This window comes from Natator depressus, chromosome 3 (genome assembly GCF_965152275.1).
Source record: "Natator depressus isolate rNatDep1 chromosome 3, rNatDep2.hap1, whole genome shotgun sequence".
Taxonomy (NCBI): domain Eukaryota; kingdom Metazoa; phylum Chordata; order Testudines; family Cheloniidae; genus Natator; species Natator depressus.
The window spans coordinates 165,916,692-165,937,401 of record NC_134236.1 but is presented as its reverse complement, the minus strand read 5'-3'; the positions used below and the strand labels follow the sequence as shown (position 1 = coordinate 165,937,401).

The 20,710-nt window shown below is 44.3% G+C and overlaps 1 protein-coding gene across 3 annotated transcripts in view; it reads left to right on the top strand.

Moving 5' to 3' along the window:
• The window catches only part of KCNK2 (potassium two pore domain channel subfamily K member 2), a 207,343-nt gene that overhangs the window by 120,385 nt on the left and 66,248 nt on the right, over nt 1-20,710 (top strand). For 2 of the 3 annotated variants that reach the window (XM_074949261.1, XM_074949262.1), the window contains one exon: nt 4,913-5,122. The exons of the other annotated variant lie outside the window; for it this stretch is intronic. In XM_074949261.1, coding sequence (XP_074805362.1) covers nt 4,913-5,122 — 210 coding nt within the window. The remainder of the gene's footprint in view (nt 1-4,912; nt 5,123-20,710) is intronic. 3 annotated transcript variants of the gene reach the window in all.

Sequence of the window (20,710 nt, the reverse complement as noted above, 5' to 3'; positions counted from 1 at the left end):
TTTTGTGGAAATGTCCTACTGCAACCAAATGGATAAATTACTCCAAATATGAATTTAATTTAAAAGCAAGATCACCTTTCTATAGAATGTTTCAACCATCCTATAAAATTTATTAGAAGAAAGGTGATCTTTCTCTCTAATTTTTTTAGGACTTTTCCAAAGGGTTTGCATTTGTTTGAACTTACAAATATCAAATATAGCACTGCAAGAGGAAGTCTACAGATCTGTCTCTGCTCATGTTTTCTCTTTCAGAATGTATAATTTTTTTCATCTTGTTCTTGCGTATTAGACCTCTCTAGAGAAATGAAATATGTTGTGTTATCTATTTCATTTGTTCTATTATTCTATGAATTTGTCACAAATTGTCTCATTATTATCCCATAGTTTGGCCAGGATCTGTCTGTGAAACAGCCTTTTCACCTGAATTTTGGAAAGATAATGTGATTTATTTTTCTCCTGGGATGAATAAACTAGTTCCATACTTACCTGGTTAGGACCTGATCCATAGCCCCATTGACATCAATGGAAGGACTCTCACTGGCTCCAGTTGACTTTAGATCAGGGCCATCTAGAGCTGGTCCATTTTCTGTTTGGTTAATGGCACTGTTTGTGAAACCAGAGCTCCTGCTGAACTGTTGACTCCTTCCCCTTGTGGTTCTCGAATTCACATCTGTGCCAACACTAACTCTTGCATGGAGATGACAGTTAATATTCTTTGATGCTACCCTAAAATCTGACAGATTTTTTTATTGCTGATTAAAACCTTAGAATGAGAGCATATCTGTCTTATATTATTTTGTTCTAACCTGTTTCCCTAGTAACTGCATAATTAGTGCATTCTAGTTTTTCATATTTGCTGTTTAAAAAAAACTCAAGAAGTTGTTGCAGGTGACCCACTTTTCCTGTGCAAACATTAAATTGGACTTAATTAAAAATAAATAATCACACTCTCCATCACACTCTGAAAACAATGAGCTTAGAGTAGCAAAGCTCGTAATTGAATTTATAGATACAATATATGAAAGATAAGCAATATAGATAATTTAGTTATCAGTCAAGCAAATAATTATTAGTACACTCATTTCAAGGCCAAAGAGCTTTCCCTTCTCCAGGTGTTGGCAGATTGTGCAAAAAGTACAGAGCAAAATCCTGTCCTATGCTTCACAAGTGTGCTAAGGGGGTAGGGAAAAAGAAAGCAAAGAGGGTCTCCTTCCCCAAACTCTCCCCACATTAGCAGCAGAGTAGGGTCCCTTCATAGGCCCTTAACCTGCTTCCATTGAAGACAATGAGAGTTTTGCACTTGACTTTAACAGAAGCAGGCCCATAGTGTTTAAATGGGTGGCATCTACATCAGTGTGCCCTGTTCAGTGCTTTGCGATCTATGGATGAAAAGTGTTGTATAATATCTAGGTATTGTTATCCCCCAAGGGGGTGTAGCCTGCCAGTTATGGGACTATCCAAGCTAGGATATAGGCTGTAGCCAGCAGTATGCACTTGCTGTGGCCGTATACTGTACTCCTGTTTGGAAGGGCAATAAGCAGTGCATGGTGGCCCATGCCCTTGGCTATCTTCCTCTGAGATTGCGGGGTGACTTTTGAGCTGGATGTACAGCTGGAACTGCTTTATTCCCACCTCCCCATGACTCTGTTGGACGAAGTCAGGAATTTGCCAAAGGTGAGTGTAACAGGATGGCTTGCCCTGTCGGCTGGAGACCCTTAGGTTAAACCAATCCTGATTATGGAGTAAGCCACACCAGAGGGGAATCAGGCAATTCCCTATGTGGAGCAGAAGGTGGCTGCACTGAAAAGGGGAAGCCCAGGGAGCTGCAGCTATACTGGTGGACACTTCAGGGATAAAAAACAAAATGGTTCCTGCAGGCCCATGGCATTAGGGAGCTTGGCGAATAAAGACCAGTGATTAGGAGGCTCCTGGAGGGGTGGGAAACCCTGACTGCATTTGGGACTGGTTGTCAGAGCCCCAGTGAGGGAGAGCTGGCAGGACTGGCTGAGAGATCAGACCAGGATGGAAGAAGAGCCCTGGGCGTGAGAGGAAAATGCCAGAGGTTATGGGCCTATTACAGGAGTGGGAGGGTGAGGTTCTGTGGCCTGTGATGAGCATGAGGTCAGACTAGATGATCATGATTATCCCTTCTGGCCTTAAAGTCTATGAGTTTATGCGCTAAATATGGATTTTTTCTTTGTGTTGTTGGAATGGACTGAGTTTGGGACTCTGGGTGGTTGTAAACTGGTTCTGATATTAAACTAACCCCAGACAGGACATTTGTTAACCAAAGCCTTTGTGAGTCCTGAAAGAGCCCTGAAGAGAGGTAAAACAGAGGGGAGAACTTGTGGAGACACCCCGGCTAGGAGGGGCAACGAAGTAAGCAGCAGTCCTATTATAATGGGTTATCCTGATTTCCTTACAAACACCTTACATCTAATGACAGGGATACAGCATTAAAGGCTGTTGGAAGATGAAAGAAGTGACCTCATACCTGTTATTTGTAGTAGACCCAGCATGCCACTACATAGTTGCACAGAGATAATAAAGATGAGAAAGTTTAGGATTGTGAAAAGGATTCCTTGAAGATACGTAAAGTGTTTCTATTGCATTTGAATCATAAATGACAATATTGCAAATTGGTTAAACCAAGGAAAGAAAACACCATTTGGAACCACCTTATTTTTTAATCATAAATATATAACCCACCAATTTGTTTTGCCACTGGGCCAGATTCTGATATCCTTAGTCACACCGAATAGTACCTACTTCTTAAGCAGCCCCACTGAAATAAAGACAAGGGTATCAGCATCTGACCCACTGAGAGTACTGTGGATTTTAAGATAAATCATAACAATGGCTTGTTCAGAATGTCCCAGTTGAAGAGTGTGCTTATTACGTACCCCCAATTCCCACTACAGTGTTTCTTGTATATAGCTTGTAGCACATGATGCTATCATCAGTGTCATGCTTAAATCCGACAGAACATTCAAGATCATTTTTACCCGATAAAGAAATATCAAGTTAAATTAAATCAGTAAGGTGATACCAGACAGAAGTTTTAGGTTTAGTTAAAAAAATCAAGTGTATTTGTACATATTGCTATTAAATTTGTACCGTAAATGGACAGAAGCATATAACATAAGCACAGTTAAAAGTACTATACAATCTTCTAAACATGACAGAGTTAAGATGTTAGGTCCCTATCCTGAAAACACTTATGCACATGCTTAACTTTAAGTATGTGAGGAGTCTCACTGAAGGTCAGGGCCTTAGAGGGCATGTGTGGAAATCTCATTATTGTGAAGTTGAAATGTGCTGGGGGTTTAAAGTAGATTTCATTATTTCCTAGACCACTGAGACTCAGCCTTGGTCTACACTAGGAGTTGAGGTCGAATTTAGCAGCATTAAATCTATTTAACCCTGCACCCGTCCACACGACAACGCCCTTTTTTTCGACTTAAAGGGCTCTTAAAATCGATTTCCCTACTCCACCCCCGACAAGGGGATTAGCGCTGAAATCGGCCTTGACGTGTTGAATTTGGGGTACTGTGGACACAATTCGACGGTATTGGCCTCCGGGAGCTATCCCAGAGTGCTCCATTGTGACTGCTCTGGACAGCACTCTCAACTCAGATACACTGGCCAGGTAGACAGGAAAAGGCCCGCGAACTTTTGAATTTGAATTTACTGTTTGGCCAGCGTGGCAAGCTGCAGGTGAGTGCAGAGCTCATCAGCAGAGGTGACCATGCAGAGCTCATCAGCAGAGGTGACCATGATGGAGTCCCAGAATCGCAAAAGAGCTCCACCATGGACCGAACAGGAGGTACGGGATCTGATCGCTGTATGGGGAGAGGAATCCGTGCTATCAGAACTACGTTCCAGTTTTTGAAATGCCAAAACATTTGTCAAAATCTCCCAGGGCATGAAGGACAGAGGCCATAACAGGGACCCGAAGCAGTGCCGCGTGAAACTTAAGGAGCTGAGGCAAGCCTACCCGAAAACCAGAGAGGCAAACGGCCGCTCCGGGTCAGAGCCCAAAACATGCCGCTTCTATGATGAGCTGCATACCATTTTAGGGGGTTCAGCCACCACTACCCCAGCCGTGTTGTTTGACTCCTTCAATGGAGATGGAGGCAACACAGAAGCAGGTTTTGGGGACGAGGAAGATGATGATGATGAAGTTGTAGATAGCTCACAGCAAGCAAGCGGAGAAACCGGTTTTCCCGACAGCCAGGAACTGTTTCTCACCGTGGACCTGGAGCCAGTACCCCCCGAACCCACCCAAGGCTGCCTCCTGGACCCGCCAGGCGGAGAAGGGACCTCTGGTGTGTGTACCTTTTAAAATAGTATACATGGTTTAAAAGCAACATATTTAATGATTAATTTGCCCTGGCATTCGCGGCTCTCCTGGATGTACTCCCAAAGCCTTTGCAAAAGGTTTCTGGGGAGAGCAGCCTTATTCGGTCCATCATGGTAGGACACTTCACCACTCCAGGCCAGTAGTATGTACTCAGGAATCATTGTAGAACAAAGCATTGTAGTGTATGTTTGCTGGCGTTCAAACAACATTCGTTCTTTATCTCTCTGTGTTATCCTCAGGAGAGTGATATCATTCATGGTCACCTGGTTGAAATAGGGTGCTTTTCTTAAGGGGACATTCAGAGGTGCCTGTTTCTGCTGGGCTGTTTGCCTGTAGCCGAACAGAAATGTTCCCCACTGTTAGCCACGGGGAGGAGGGAGGGATGAGGGGCTAGCCACGCGGTGGGGGAGGCAAAATGCGACCTTGGAACAAAAGCACATGTGCTATGTATGTAATGTTAACAGCAAGGTTTACCGTGAAAGAGTGTACCCATTGTTCTATAAAATGTGTCTTTTTAAATACCACTGTCCCTTTTTTTTTCTCCACCAGCTGCATGTGTTTCAAGGATTACAGGATCTTCCCCTTCCCAGAGGCTAGCGAAGATTAGAAGGCGAAAAAAACGCACTCGCGATGAAATGTTCTCTGAGCTCATGCTGTCCTCCCACACTGACAGAGCACAGACGAATGTGTGGAGGCAGACAATGTCAGAGTGCAGGAAAGCACAAAATGACCGGGAGGAGAGGTGGCGGGCTGAAGAGAGTAAGTGGTGGGCTGAAGAGAGAGCTGAAGCTAAAAGGTGGCAGCAGCATGATTAGAGGAGGTAGGATTCAATGCTGAGGCTGCTGGAGGATCAAACTAATATGCTCCAGCATATGGTTGAGCTGCAGGAAAGGTAGCTGGAGCACAGACCGCCGCTACAGCCCCTGTGTAACCAACTGCCCTGCTCCCCAAGTTCCATAGCCTCCTCACCCAGACGCCTAAGAACGCGGTGGGGGGGCCTCCGACCACCCAGCCACTCCACCCCAGAGGATTGCCAAGCAACAGAAGGTTGGCATTCAATAAGTTTTAAAGTTTTAAACTTTTAAAGTGCTGTGTGGCCTTGTCCTTCCCTCCTCCTGGGCTACCTTGGTAGTTATCCCCCTATTTGTGTGATGAATTAATAAAGCATGCATGAATGTGAAGCAACAATGACTTTATTGCCTCTGCAAGCGGTGATTGAAAGGAGGAGGAGAGTGTGGTTAGCTTACAGGGAAGTAGAGTGAAACAAGGGGCGGGGGGTTTCATCAAGGAGAAATAAACAGAACTTTCACACCGTAGCCTGGCCAGTCATGAAACTGGTTTTCAAAGCTGCTCTGATGCGCACCACGCCCTTCTGTGCTCTTCTAACCGTACTGGTGTCTGGCTGTGCGTAACCAGCAGCCAAGCGATTTGCCTCAACCTCCCACCCCACCATAAACGTCTTCCCCTTACTCTCACAGATATTGTGGAGCGCACAGCAAGCAGTAATAACAGTGGGATATTGGTTTCGCTGAGGTCTAACCGAGTCATTAAACTGCACCATCACACTTTTAAACGTCCAAATGCACATTCTACCACCATTCTGCACTTGCTCAGCCTGTAGTTGAACAGCTCCTGGCTACTGTCCAGGCTGCCTGTGTATGGCTTCATGAGCCATGGCATTAAGGGGTAGGCTGGGTCCCCAAGGATAACTATAGGCATTTCAACATCCCCAATGGTTATTTTCTGGTCTGGGAATAAAGTGCCTTCCTGCAGCTTTTGAAACAGACCAGAGTTCCTGAAGATGCGAGCGTCATGTACCTTTCCCGGCCATCCCACGTTGATGTTGGTGAAATGTCCCTTGTGATCCACCAGTGCTTGCAGCACTATTGAAAAGTACCCCTTGCGGTTTAGGTACTCACCAGCCTGGTGCTCTGGTGCCAAGATAGGGATATGGGTTCCGTCTATGGCCCCATCACAGTTAGGGAATCCCATTGCAGCAAAGCCATCCACTATGACCTGCACATTTCCCAGGGTCACTACCCTTGATATCAGCAGATCTTTGATTATGTTGGCTACTTGCATCACAGCAGCCCCCACAGTAGATTTGCCCACTCCAAATTGATTCCCGACTGACCGGTAGCTGTCTGGCATTGCAAGCTTCCACTGGGCTATTGCCACTCACTTCTCAACTGTGAGGGCTGCTCTCATCTTGGTATTCTTGCACCCCAGGGCAGGGGAAAGCAAGTCACAAAGTTCCATGAAAGTGCCCTTATACATGTGAAAGTTTTGCAGCCACTGGGAATCGTCCCAGACCTGCAACACTATGCGGTCCCACCAGTCTGTGCTTGTTTCCCGAGCCCAGAATCGGTGTTCCACTGCATGAACCTGCCCCATTAGCACCATGATGCCCACATTGCCAGGGCCTGTGCTTTGAGAGAAGTCTGTGTCCATGTCTTCATCACTCCTGTCACCGTGCTGATGTCGCCTACTCACTCAGTTTCGCTTTGCCAGGTTCTGGTGCTGCATACACTGCTGGATAATGTGTGTGGTGTTTAATGTGCTCCTAATTGCCAAAGTGATCTGAGCGGGCTCCATGCTTGCCGTGGTATGGCGTCTGCACAGAAAAAAGGCGCGGAACGATTGTCTGCCATTGCTCTGACGGAGGGAGGGGTGACTGACGACATGGCTTACGGGGCTGGGTTACAGGGAATTAAAATCAACAAAGGGGGTGGCTTTGCGAGAAACAGAATGGCCCCCTCATGGATAGAAGTCAAAACCTCCAGGATAGAACTCAAAACTGGGTTTAGCAGGCCGTTGATTTCACAGAGGGAGGGAGGAGAAAATGAATACAAAACAAATCTGGTCTATTTCTTGTTTTAATCCACTTCATCTATCTTTATACATCTTGCTGGCAGCAGACTGTGCAGTACGACCACTAGCCATCGTCATCTCCTGGGTGCTCGGCAGAAGACGGTGCAATATGACTGCTGGCCATCGTCTTCTGCTGGCTGCAGATTAAAAGACAGTGCATTGCCGGTAGGACTCAATCGCCATGAAACGAAACTTAAAAGGGAAATGACTTGGCTGATTCACTGCCATGTTTGCCCAGGCGCCCCGACCTCATCAAGGTCGGTTAAAAGAGCACCCTGGACTACGTCGACGACGGCTACCAGTCATACTGCACTGTCTGCTGCCAAAAGGCAATAAACTGTTGCTGTGTAGCAATGCAGTACCGCGTCTGCCAGCACCCAGGAGACATACGGTGACGGTTAGCTGAGCGGGCTCCATGCTTGCCATGGTATGGCATCTGCACAGGTAACTCAAGAAAAAAGGCGCAAAACGATTGTGTGCCCTTGCTTTCACGGAGGGAGGGAGGGAAGGGGGGCCTGATGATATGTACCCAGAACCACCCGCGACATTGTTTTAGCCCCATCAAGCACTGGGATTTCTACCCAGAATTCAAATGGGCGGCGGAGACTGCAGGAACTGTGGGATAGCTACCCACAGTGCAACGCTCCGGAAGTCGATGGTTGCCTCGGTACTGTGGACACACTCCGTCGACTACATGCACTTAGAGCATTTGTGTGGGGACACACACAATCAACTGTATAAGAACGCTTTCCAGAAAACCGACTTCTATAAATTCAACCTAATTTCGTAGTGTAGACGTACCCTTTCACTCAACATTTTTCACTCTTCTGTTTGATATTTTGCCTGCAATAGTAGCATACTACTCTAGCTCCTTTCTGAACTTGTCACATTTTGTGTTTCTCGCTGGCTGTTCTGTGATATTTTAATATAAATTCATCTGAGAGCAATTGGAAAAAATCATACTTTAAAATAAGGTTTCCTAAATCTTTAACATGGCAAATACTACCAGGATCCACTTTAAAAGTAGGTTTCTGAATACCATAGAGTATTTGGACACACATGCAATCTTTAAAATCTCTTCATGCCAGCAATATGTGTGGCTCCAGAATCTGATTTTGAGACCTCTTTGAGAAATCTCTTCAGTCGTTTCTTTTAACGTGTCACTTCTTAAATTTCTGTACTGCAGAATTTACCTCCTTACATGTCTAGATTATCTCCATACTCTTTAAGCCCTCTCCCCATCCACATTCTTTCAGTTAACTTTTTAATTAGTTGAATATTCTTACTGGCGGATGGGTTTTTATTCTGCTTAAAGCATTTAAACCCACCCTTCAATCAAATACCCAACTCCTACTTGCTTCCAGCTGCTGCTCTGTTACTTCCCACCCCCAGCATGTTCTGGACTCTACCCCTACCCTTACCTACCCCAAAAGTATCAACCTAAAATAAATTGAAATGAAGACTTGCTGCAGTGCACAGACTTTCAGATCTTGCTCTTTCTTATTATCATCTTCATGCAACACATGCTATCTCAGCGGACAATATGCTAGAGGGGTAGCGTTGAAACTGAGTCTGCCTGTCCAGTCAAGTCAGGTGCTTCTGCCCTGAGATCTTTTAGGAATTTCCCCACCCTCCATTGGTCTAACATTGGGGCGATTTCATTGGTGCTAGTGGGAGTGCTAATATGGACTGGACAGAGGTGTTTTTATGATTGTGTCAGTTTACCTTGCTCAGAGCCACTAGGAGTTAAAATAACTTCTCTGTAATATGGCAAAAACCAAACCAAAGCATGATAGTATGTGAGGGTATAAAGAATGTATTGGCATTTGTTTAAACTGGATTCAGCAATCATGAATCATACAGATGCCAATAAGAGCAGTATGTCACTATCTTCTTATATTCTCTGATTTGCAGATACATACAATGTACACCTGTGTAATAATTGCATATACGTATGTAGCTATGTGTATGTATATACACACATATGTAATGTTTATAAATATATATGCATTTGTACACAAGCTATATATGGTTGTTCTTTTCATCATAAATTTAGTATTTCCATCTGTTGTAAAGTAAGTGCACATTGTCGCTTTCATGTGTTGTGGAGATTTCCTTTTAAAATCAGTACAAAGAGGCTAGAGGCAAATCAACTGTGAGAAGTCATTTCTTTGTCCTTTATTATCTATGTTTTTGAAATCACTGTTTGGTTCAAAGGGACTAACTATTTCTCCTGTGCAGCTGATATTTATATATATGGTGGAACAATTTTCTAACTTCCTTTGAATGTCTTTATTTCTCTTGGGTGCTATCTTCAGCTGATATGTGTATACACACTTAGTTATCATAGGGGTCTGTGACACCATATACTCTGCTGTTCTCTTCTCTGTGGAGCTTTTGCCTGACAAGTAAACTCAACATGTTGGAAAATGATGGTGTTGGAATGACAGTAGTGGTGTTTCTTGGGAAGTATTTCTGAAGGTGTCAGACTCAGTATAGGGTAGTTCTTTGATAATGTTTCCAAGAGCTTTCAGTGCTGGTTTGTAAGGCCCTGTCTATATTATAAATCAAAACTGCGCTAGTAACAAGCGCGTTTGAAACTGTCAGCCAAATTCTACCCCACACAGGACTAATTAAGTAGTTCAAGTTCCCAGAACATACTGGTCTTAGGATATCCACTGGGAGCAAAGCGCCATCTGTATGGGGTTCTTGGGCCTCCACATTAGCTCTGAGGCACAGTTCCCTTTCTGGCATCTAGGCAGAGTGGTTCCATTGGAGTTGTGCTACCAGGGGCTCACTAGTTGCTATGACACCTAAAACCTTTGTGTGTGGAGGTTCCAAGGGCCAGAGGGGCAAATAAGCAGAAGCTCATTCAGTTAATTTGGGATGGGAAAAATCCCTGCCCTCCTCCCTCTTACTGAGAGCCACCGTCCTCCTCAAGCCTCCAGGTGCAGGATGCCACACTTCACTTTGCTGTAAGCTCCTGCTCCCTCCCTCAGGCAGAAAACAGCTGGAGGTGTCAGGCTGCAGTAGTAGCTAGCTGAAGCCAGAAACCAGTACGTTGGTGGCAAAGATATCAGTACAGGGAAAAGGGGCTGGTGGCTGAGGTAAAGCAGGCAGAAATGTGAGGCTCTATATCTGCCTTGAGGTGAGGAGCAAGAGAGGACAACTGCAGTGGAAGGAGCCTCACAAGGGTCAGCTGAGGAAGAGGGCTGGACAGGGAGGGTGGGAGGTTTTCTTGTTGAGATGGGGAAAGGGAGGTAAAGAGGAGCCAGAAGCCAAGTTTTCTCATTTCGTCTCAGGAACCTCAAGATCCTTCTAAGGGCAGGGAGAAGTTTTGTTGTCATTTTTATTCTTAATTGTCGTACAGGAACACCTAGAGGCCCTAGCCAAGACTGAGACCTCATTGTGCTAGGCACTGTACAGACACATAATAAGAAACACTCCATGCCCAAGGAGATTGATGTGTTTACCACCAGCTTGAGGGCATTAGGGGTTACAATGAGAAAAGAATGAAAGAAGAAACATCAGTCAATCTGTCTGTGAGAATTGTTCAACTTTTTTTGTTCAGTTTTAAAGTTTGACTCACAAAATGTTCATGTTGCTTCTCACTTTCTGTCCAGTTTCACTAATTTAGGCACTGTCTATGGAGCATAGCATAAGACTCTAAATAGACAATGTATGGTAAGAAAACACATTTCCGTTTCTTTATTATTGGCTGAGTGCTCAAAATATGCTGGGGGTACAATGGAGTAGACAAAATCCCTGTTCTGAGGAACTTACATTTTTAATACAAGGAACAATAGGCAAAAAACCCCACCTATCATTACTGTAAGTGCAAGAAAACAATAATTGGACTTGGAATATTTTTTTTATTCTTCAGGTTTACATATACTTGAAATAGCTGTGCTGGTCCATATTTTTAGATTTACTGCCCATGTTTCCCAGCATAAATTGTTCAGTTGGGTGCTTCGGTTGTACCAACTGGTTTTAGATTTGTAGGTCATGAAAATGATGATACCAAAGTTGCTGTGGGAAGGATCGATCTTGTAATAGATATTTACTTAAGCTCAGTGGTATTTACTGAAGGTTTGTGAGTGTGGATTTTATGATGCAGTTGGGGCTACACAATGTGGTTTTTAATTGGGGAAGCGGGTTGTGCTGAAACACTTCATGCCAGGGTCTGTTAAGCGCAGGTTATATTTCTTAAGTGCAGAGATCAGATTTATAGCCCTTTTTTTCCGAAAGCTCCTTTTAGCATGTGAAAATGAAAATAGATGTAATAGCATCAGGTGGTTTAGCCCTATATGATGGATGTTTTAAGATGTGCAGGGAAAGAAGCATGCTCTCTGAGACAGCTATTCTTGTCTCTGTGTTATTGTATATGGCTATTTGCAGTTCACCATATGCTGTTGTGCTGGTGGTATCTAAGAGATAGAATTGTTTTGGAGAGTAATCTATTTTGAACTTTTATTGATGGATGGAATTTAATGTATTGTTGAAGTGGTTCTGGTTTTCTTTTGGCTAGTGTCCATATCTGAAAAGTTTACTTATCAGTTTACTGAATGATTTGCCTTCAGGATTCGTTATGAAGAGTGATGTGGTGCTATTGTGGTACCTACAGCATTTCCCACAGTTTGTAGTTTTTTAATTGTCAAAAACATACCTAGATGTGCTTGAGAATGTGATTCATATGCTTTATAGCTGGGATCTTGTGAGATACAAGTACCTCATCAGAATGGAGAATACTGCAGTTTTGGGATTTAACATTCATAGGGACAAAAATAGGGTGGGAGAGAACAGGCCAGCCTCTGTGCTTTAACAGTGTATGCCATATATATTTATTTGTCCCGTGTACAAACGATTTTTAGGATATTCTCTACCCATCTTGATGTTTCTTCTGTCAAGGCTTGTGTCACAGTTTCAGGGTAACTGCACCTGTACACCTCCCTCCATGGTCCATTCCAGCTGTTCCCAGTCAGGTCTCAGGTCTCCAGCCATCACCTGACTCTGGTGAGGGACCAGTGTCCCACTCACTTCAAACCAGTGGTTTTAAGACTGCACAGCTCTCTGCCTTCCATTGATATCCCCATCAAGCCAGCTTGCCTAAAGGCCACTGCCTGTGGTTTGCTTTTTCTCTTTGAGGACTATGAACCATGTATTGCCAGCAGTTCCCAGTGATCACACAGCTCTTTCTAAGCAAACACACTTATTTTAAGATAACAGCATTACAGAGAAAACAGTAAAAACAATGAACAGGTTTAAGCACGCACTAAACATACCAGGAGTCACCCATCAGTCATATGGAGCCCTAGTAAGCCAGAGTTTTTTGAACCCTTTTGCAAAGGTTGTGGAGGCCCCCTTTGGACAGAAGGACCTGTCCGTTTGCTAGATCAGAGAGAAGGCCTTGAGTCAGTTGAAACTCAGTCTTTTTATGTCAAAAGCACTTTTTTAGTCTGTCTCTGGAAAAACCAGTTTGAACCAGTATATGCCACCATACCTGAGGGTGGTACCTCTCTGCAAGTGTTTATAATTTAAGTGAGTCATCTTAATCATCCCTTTGTTCTTAGTTCCAGGAGAAGCTGTGGTAATCCTCCTCCATGGAGTGGAGCACAATCCTATATAACTTTAATACAACGGCTCCCAAAGATACTGCATGGAATTGCAATATCTGTCACAGCTTGATCCTGCTCGTTCAGTGTCAAAATTCCCATTGACTTCAAAGGGTGAAAGACTGGTCCTGTAATGTGCAAATGCATGATACAGTCTATTTTTCATTGCTTATGTCATAAATGTAAAGGGAAGGGTAACCACCTTTCTGTATACAGAACTATAAAATCCCTCCTGGCCAGAGGCAAAACCCTTTCACCTGTAAAGGGTTAAGAAGCTAAGATAACCTTGCTGGCACCTGACCAAAATGACCAATGAGGAGACAAGTTACTTTCAAAGCTGGAGGGGGGGGTGGGGAACAAAGGGTCTGTCTGTCTGTGTGATGCTTTTGCCAGGAACAGAACAGGAATGGAGTATTAGAACTTGTTAGTAAGTAATCTAGCTAGAAATGTGTTAGATTTCCTTTTGTTTAAATGGCTGGTAAATAAGCTGTGCTGAATGGAATGTATATTCCTGTTTTTGTGTCTTTTTGTAACTTAAGGTTTTGCCTAGAGGGATTCTCTATGTTTTGAATCTGATTACCCTGTAAGGTATTTACCATCCTGATTTTACAGAGGTGATTCTTTTACTTTTTCTTTAATTAAAATTCTTCTTTTAAGATCCTGATTGCTTTTTCATTGTTCTTGAGATCCAAGGGCTTGGGTCTGTGTTCACCTATGCAAATTGGTGAGGATTTTTATCAAGCCTTCCCCAGGAAAGGTGGTGTAGAGCTTGGGGAGATGTTTTGGGGGGAAGACTTCTCCAAGTGGGCTCTTTCCCTGTTCTTTGTTTAACACACTTGGTGGTGGCAGCATAGGGTTCAAGGACAAGGCAAAGTTTGTACCTTGCGGAAGTTTTTAACCTAAGCTGGTAAGAATAAGCTTAGGGGGTCTTTCATGTAGGTCTCCACATCTGTACCCTAGAAATCAGAGTGCGGAAGGAACCTTGACAGCTTACTACTTGTATTTTTAGAACAATACATAAGGCTCCGAGTTTGGGTTCCTGATTGTGTTAGTGCTTGTAGCTTGGTCTGAATATATTTTTGGGAAGGTTCTTTTGCTGTAAATAAATACATTCACATGTGTCAATATACCTCAGTGGTACTATGTTTTTGGAGCATTGTTGATGCTCTGTCAGGTGACACCTATGGCAAGTTTCTAGAAAGTCGGGTAAAAAAAGGAGGCCCTCCAATCCATATTTTGCACCTGTTTTTTTTTTTACAGTTTTATTGTATTTCTGAAGTTAACAATGCATGCTAAAGTAACACTGTGCTATTATGTTATACAAAATCTCTTGCGTACAGTCTCAGTTTCCTGAGTGTGATTTAAAAAGTGTGATTCTTAGGATTGCTTATTTTATTTTTGGTTAGTCCAGTTAAAGGTAGCAGTGGGTCACTTAACTTTACTTCTATATCTCATGTTTACTAGAATAAATTTTATAAGCATCTTAATCTACTAGGAATGTGCATATGGTAGCTGTCATTTACTGAATAACTTTGCCTTCAGGCATTTCATTAAACATTTGATTTCTGTCCAATATACATGCTTGTTTTGAACATCATGAACTCACTACTGTATAACTGAGTGCGATTTAAATCTATTGAGAAATGTTTTTGGGAAAAGTTATTTACAGAGGGAGAGGAAGTGAGTAGATTTACTGTTTATATGTTTTTATTGAATCCATCACTGTAGTATTTAGACACCAAATCTAAAAATATCATCAGTTCCTCTGAAAAGTCCATGGTGCACAACTGGTTGGAAAAATGTACTCTGAGAGTAGGTATCAATGGATTGCTGTCAAACTGGAAAGATGTATCTAGTGAGGTCCTGCAGGGATCTGTCCTGGGTCCTGGTACTAGTCGATATTTTCATTAATGACATGGAGAATGGAGTAGAGAATATGCTTATAAATTCTGCAGATGACACCAAGCTGGGAGGAAGTTCAAGCATTTATTAGGACAGGATTAGAATTCAAAATGGTCTAGATAAAATTGGAAAATTTGTCTGAAATCAAGATGAAATTCAATAAAGACAAATGCAAAATATTACACTTAAGAAGAAAAAACCAAATGCACAAATATAAAATGGGGCATAACTGGCCAGCCTGTAGTCCTGTTGAAAAGGATCTGGGGGATATGGTGGATCACAAACTGAATTTGAGCCAAGAATATGTGCAGTTGTGAAAATAGCAAATATCATCTGGAATGTATTAATGGTAGTGTATGTAAGACATGGGAGGTAATTGTTCTGCTCTACTCTGCACTATTGAATTTTTAGCTGCAGCATTGTGTCTGTTTTTGGTGCTACACTTTAGGAAAGATGTGGACAAATTGGAAATAGTCCAGAGGAGAGCAACAAAAATGATAACAGCTTTTGTAAACCTAACCAATGAGTAAAAGGTTAAAATATCTGGGCATGTTAATCATGAGAAATGAAGACTGAGGAGGGACCTTGTAGCAAGGCGCGATGACTCACTGGTGCGGCACCTCCTGCTGGTCATCCTGGGAATTAGCTCTCCAGCTCTGGAGCGCCCTCTGCTGGCCAATGTCCCGCTTGCCTCAGGCCCCTCGTGTCCCTCCCGGACCTCTTAGCTCAGGGTTTTGCTCTCTGCAGTATCCCCGCAGTCTCTGGGTCTCCCCTCCCCGGGGAACCCCCAACCCTCTATCCCCAGCTTGCCTCAGTGGCTACTGCCAGTCATCGTCTAGCCCCTGCTCACTGGGACAGACTGCAATCCACTCATCACTGGCAAGGTGGGGTTTGGACCTGCTGCCTTTCCCTGCAGCCCAGTACCTGCTTTGGCCTTTCTATCAGGCCACAGCCTGGGAGGTCGCCAGGCCTGAGCTCCCCAGCTCAGCCTGCCCCTTCCCCAGCACTGCTCTGCTCCCTGCCCTGAGCTCCCAGGCAGCCAGGCCCATCTCCCTCCAAGGCTGGAGAGAGACTGACCTAGCTCCAGTAGGGGTGGCAGGTTTGTAGAAATTTTGGTGGTGCCCAGAACCCGCCCCCCCCCCCCAAATTCCACCCCCCACCTGCCTAAGGCTCTGGGAGGGAGTTTGGGTGGGGGGAGGAGGTCTGGGGTGCAGGCCCTGGGCTGGGGCAGGGGATTGGGGTACAGGGTGCAGACTCTGGGAGGGAGTTTGGGTGCAGAAGGGATGAGAGGTTGGGCTCTGGGAGGAAGTTTGGGTGCGGGATGGGGTCTGGGGTGCAGGCTCTGGGACAAATTTGGGGATGGGAGGGGGTGCAGAGGGAGGGGGTGCAGACTCTGGGAAAGTTTGGGGGTGAGAGGGGGTGCGGAAGGATGGGGTGCAGACTCTGGGAAAGAGTTTGGGGGTGAGGAAGGATGGGGTGCAGGGTTGAGGGGTGGGTCTGGGGATTCATGATGCAGGAGGGGGCTCAGGGTTGGGACAGAGGGTTAGGGTGCGGGGGGGGATGGCTCTGTCTGGGGCTGGGGATGAGAAGTTTGGGGTGTTGGAGAGGCTCAGGGCTGGGGCAGAGGGTTGGAGTGCAGGGGGGTGAGGGCTCGGGATGAAGGGTTTGGGGTGCAGGCAGGCTGCCCTGGGGCTGGGGCCAGAGAGGAGGACTCCCCTCAGCCCTTTCCCCGCTAGCAGAGTAAGCTTTGGGGGAGGGGCCCCCCTCTCCACCCCCAGCAGCACACTCACCTCGCACCACTGTCACTGCATGTGCTCCTAGGGCCCCTCTCAGGCCCAGGAAGACCCCTTGCCTCCCCTATGGTGGGCGCCGGGGGGGGGGGAAGCTGCCATCACATGGGTATCTCCTCCCCTGCTGCTGCCCCTCACTGAGGGTGGGGGATGGGGCTTCCTCTTGCCCAGTGTGGGGCAGGAGCAGTGACTGTGGGCAGGGGGCCCCCCCATGCTGGTGGAGGGTCCCGCTGGAAAAAGGAAGGGTCCGAGGCAGAAGGGCAGGGGCACGGCAAGGCAAGCTGGATGGGGGCACTAGGACCCTGCGGCAGCAGTTCATGCTGGGAGCCAGAAGAGCTGAGTCAAGGTGGAGCTGCAGAGGAGGGCAGGGACAATCCGGGACCCACCCGGGGGAGGCGCACGGGGGCAGCAAGGGGGGGGTTGAGGGACACTTGGGAGAGGTGCAGGGGGGGGGGCAGCAGGCAGGGCCAGGGGAGAGACCTAGCCCCAAACATTGGTAGAGCCAGGCCCTGAATATTGCTGGAGCCTGGGCACCATGGGCCCATACAGCTTAGTGCCCCTGCCTGCCTAGCAGCCCTTTTATAGGGCCAGCTGTGGCCTGACTGGGGCATGGCCCCAGCTGTGGCTGCTTCCCCAATCAGCCTAGCCTATTGGCACCCTGGGGCAGCCCTTTCCCAGGGCTGTTTTAACCCCTCCAGGGCCGGAGTGGGTGACCACCCCGCTACAGACCTAATAGTTTTAAAATACATTAAGGGCTGTTATAATGAGAACAGTGAACAAGTGTTCTCAATGTCAGGGAATGTAGAACAAGAAGTAGTTGGCTTAATCTTCAGCAAAGGAGATGTTGGTTAGATACTAGGAAAAACTTTCTAACTATAAGGATAGCTAATACTGGAATACTGTAAGTTACCAAGGGAGACTGTGGAATGCCTGACTCAAGGTTTTAAAGAACAGGTTAGACAAACACCTCTCAAGGATGGTTTAGGTATACTTAATCTTGCCTCAGTGTGGGGAACTGGGAGTGATGGGCTACATAATCCTTTGAGGTCCCCTCCATACCTACATTGCTATTATTCTATAATATAATTGCCATCAGTTATTCTGCTCGCTTAAGAGGGAGGTTCTCAGTGTGTGCCCAAGAAAGTTCCAACCATTTGCAGTCATTGTCATTGAGTGAAGGCTTGCACAAAAAGATGCATTTTACATTGTATCCTGAAGTGTAAGATTCTTACACACCCTGATCTGAGGAATTACATATTAAGAGTCTACCACTAGGAGAGCCTAGACCCTAGAATTTCATCCTGGGGCTCTATCTGCCTTTGATTGCAGATTTTACAATGGATCACAGGGAGATTGTCTGTCTCCCTGTCTCTCTGTAAGGCCTGATTGAGGAAAGCACTTAAGCATGTGCGTAAATCCCACTGATTTAAATTTAAGCATGTGGGATGTGTTTGGGATGCTTTTCTCAGAGAACTACTTGCTAGTCTGTTGACAGATTAAAGAGTAGTATCAGCACATCAGGTTCTTTGGAACTTCATCTTTTTAGTGATATTATTAGTGCCTTTACATGAGCATGGGAAGAATTTAGAAGAGCACTAGCTGAAATGTATCCCAGAATCCCATACCTATCTGATTTTAAGAAAGGAATATAAGGATTTAGTGCATGACTCCCATTAAAGTCAGTGGAAAACCAAACAAGAATTTGAAAACTTAGCTTTCATCTGTTCTCAGGCTATTTGCATGTAAACAAGAAAGATTTATTTGCTGCTTAAGATGTCATGCTGCTTTTTCTCCACATGAAGTCAGAGAGTCACATTAAAAAATACAAAACAACGATAAAAAAAATAGCCTCCCTTTTTGTTCCTGCAAATTAGGTATTCAGACATCTGGAGGACACACATGGTTCTCAGAAATATTTGTAGTCATAGAAAAGGCAGGTGTGGTTAAAATGGAGCTGAAAATCTGGCTTTAATCTTCAATTTGTGATATCAGAGTTACCTGGTAAGTAACTAATTAGGAAGTTACAAACAGAAAATTATGATGAACTCTTGAATTTACACCATCAACTAGTATAAGACCAAGCATTTAGATCTGCGGGGTAGTATTTTCAAAAGTGTTCAGCATTGGCCTAATGCTGCTTCCATTGAAGTCAGTGAGCACTTTCTAAAATCTGGTCCTATGAATGTAAAAGGGCTAGGGTTAAAAAACTTAAAACGAACAGAAATGTTTTCTTGAAATTAAAAAAGAAAAGAAAAGAAAATTATTTGGATTTAAACATTGCACTGCAGAGTTTTAAACCCAAAATGACCACTCTGTTTTCATTGTCCACACAGCAGCAGGTGAAATGCAAGCAGCATAAGGAGTGAAAAGTAAATCTGATTTTTTAAAATTCTATCAATTTTAATGATTGAAGGTGTTGCTTACAGTTGGTGGAATTACACTTTCAGAATCATTAATTGCAAAATCAATTCTCCCCCTCCCCCTTTTGGATACTTTAAAATTCAGAATTACAGTGAAAGTGTTTGAACAATGTTTTGCAGAATTCATCTATCTCTAAATATTTTTGAGGGTTACATTTACATGCAATTTTCCCATTTTAATTAGCAAGGGGAAATAAATCTTTAAAACAATGTGTGCAGATAGATTTATTTCTGAAGACGATTTTTTTTCAGAATGTAACCTGAGGATTCTGAAGTTCTGTGGATTTCTCCTGTTGCATACTGTAGTGACCCATGTGAACTTCATAACTGTTAAAAGTTGTCATCGAATTTCTGTTAGAGCTGGTGATGGGACTGAGCTACTAGAAGTTTTCAGGCCTTTGCTGGAATTTGTAAATCTCCATCAGTGGGATACTGGCTATTTAAAAAAATAATGCCCTCAGACTTTCATATGAGTTCTCTTCTGTTATGCATTCTAGACGACTTGAGTTTTAAGAATGTTTGTTTGACACTTTATGATATTGTATTAGAAATGGGGCTGGAATTTGTAGTGCCTTCAAAATTAAGTAACTAAAATCAACAGATTTGTATCCACCATGAGAGTATAGAAAATGCTATCCCACCCCCAACCCAATCTTGATTTTTTGTTTTCGTTTTGCTTTTTCAGGTTTAATGGCAGCATTGGGTGTACTGTAGTTTATTTAATTGACCCTTTTCAGTACTTATGGCTATGCTATTTAAAAACCATTAAAATGTATTATTCATGGGTTGCATTATGGGTGCTCTGTCCCTAAACTCTCCATGCTTTAATGTTAAATGGGAAGCAACATGAGATGATTTCTTTTATTAAACAGATGTCCTTGTCCTTCAGGTCATAGACATACTGTGGTTCTTAAGAAAAGGGAATAGTTGCATTGTCAGCTATGTTTGTGCCCATTATTTTAAAGACTGGTGACACTTTTTAGAGGCAGAGACAAGAAAAAAATCAGGACTGATATTTAAAAATTGGTAAATGGGTGAACAAGTTTGCACAGAATAAGAGCCAGACTAAACCTTTGCACATCCCCTGAATCAAATGAAACACACACACACACACACACACACACACACACACACACACTGACCCTCTTAATTTGGAAAGTGCCCATACCTACCCTCAGAGAATGTCTTTCTCCCATTCTGACTCTTCTTCCTGTCAGGCAATCGTAGTGAGATTTCACCCACTTTGGACCATCTCTAATAGGGCTTTGTTGTAGGGGAGGGGAACAGCAGGCTTCACAGCCCTCCCGAAAGGTAATCTGACACCAAAGAGCCTGATTCTACTAGGTACTGAATGCCTGCAACTTCTGATGGTGTGACTGGGACAGCAGAGGAGATTCAACACCCTCGAAGAGGCACTCTATTTACAGAATCGAGACCAATATTAGGGAGGACCAGGGATTTTAGAGGTGATGGGGTGTGCCCTTGGGTGTCATGCACAAAAAGGAGAGGAACCCTCAAAGATTTCAAATAAGTTTCTTATCTTTTAGCTATCACCTCTCCAAGTCTTTTTTCTTTTGGTTTGCCCATTATTAATAACAAATCCTGCTATCCTTCCTAGGAAAAACAAGCCCTGTCTACCCTAGAAAGCAAGCCAGGTTTGAAAACTGTTTTCAGAGACAACTTCAGCCCCCTCAAATTTGAACATGCTGAGCTGGCATGTTTGGCCAAACTCTGTTCAGCACCTGACCCAAG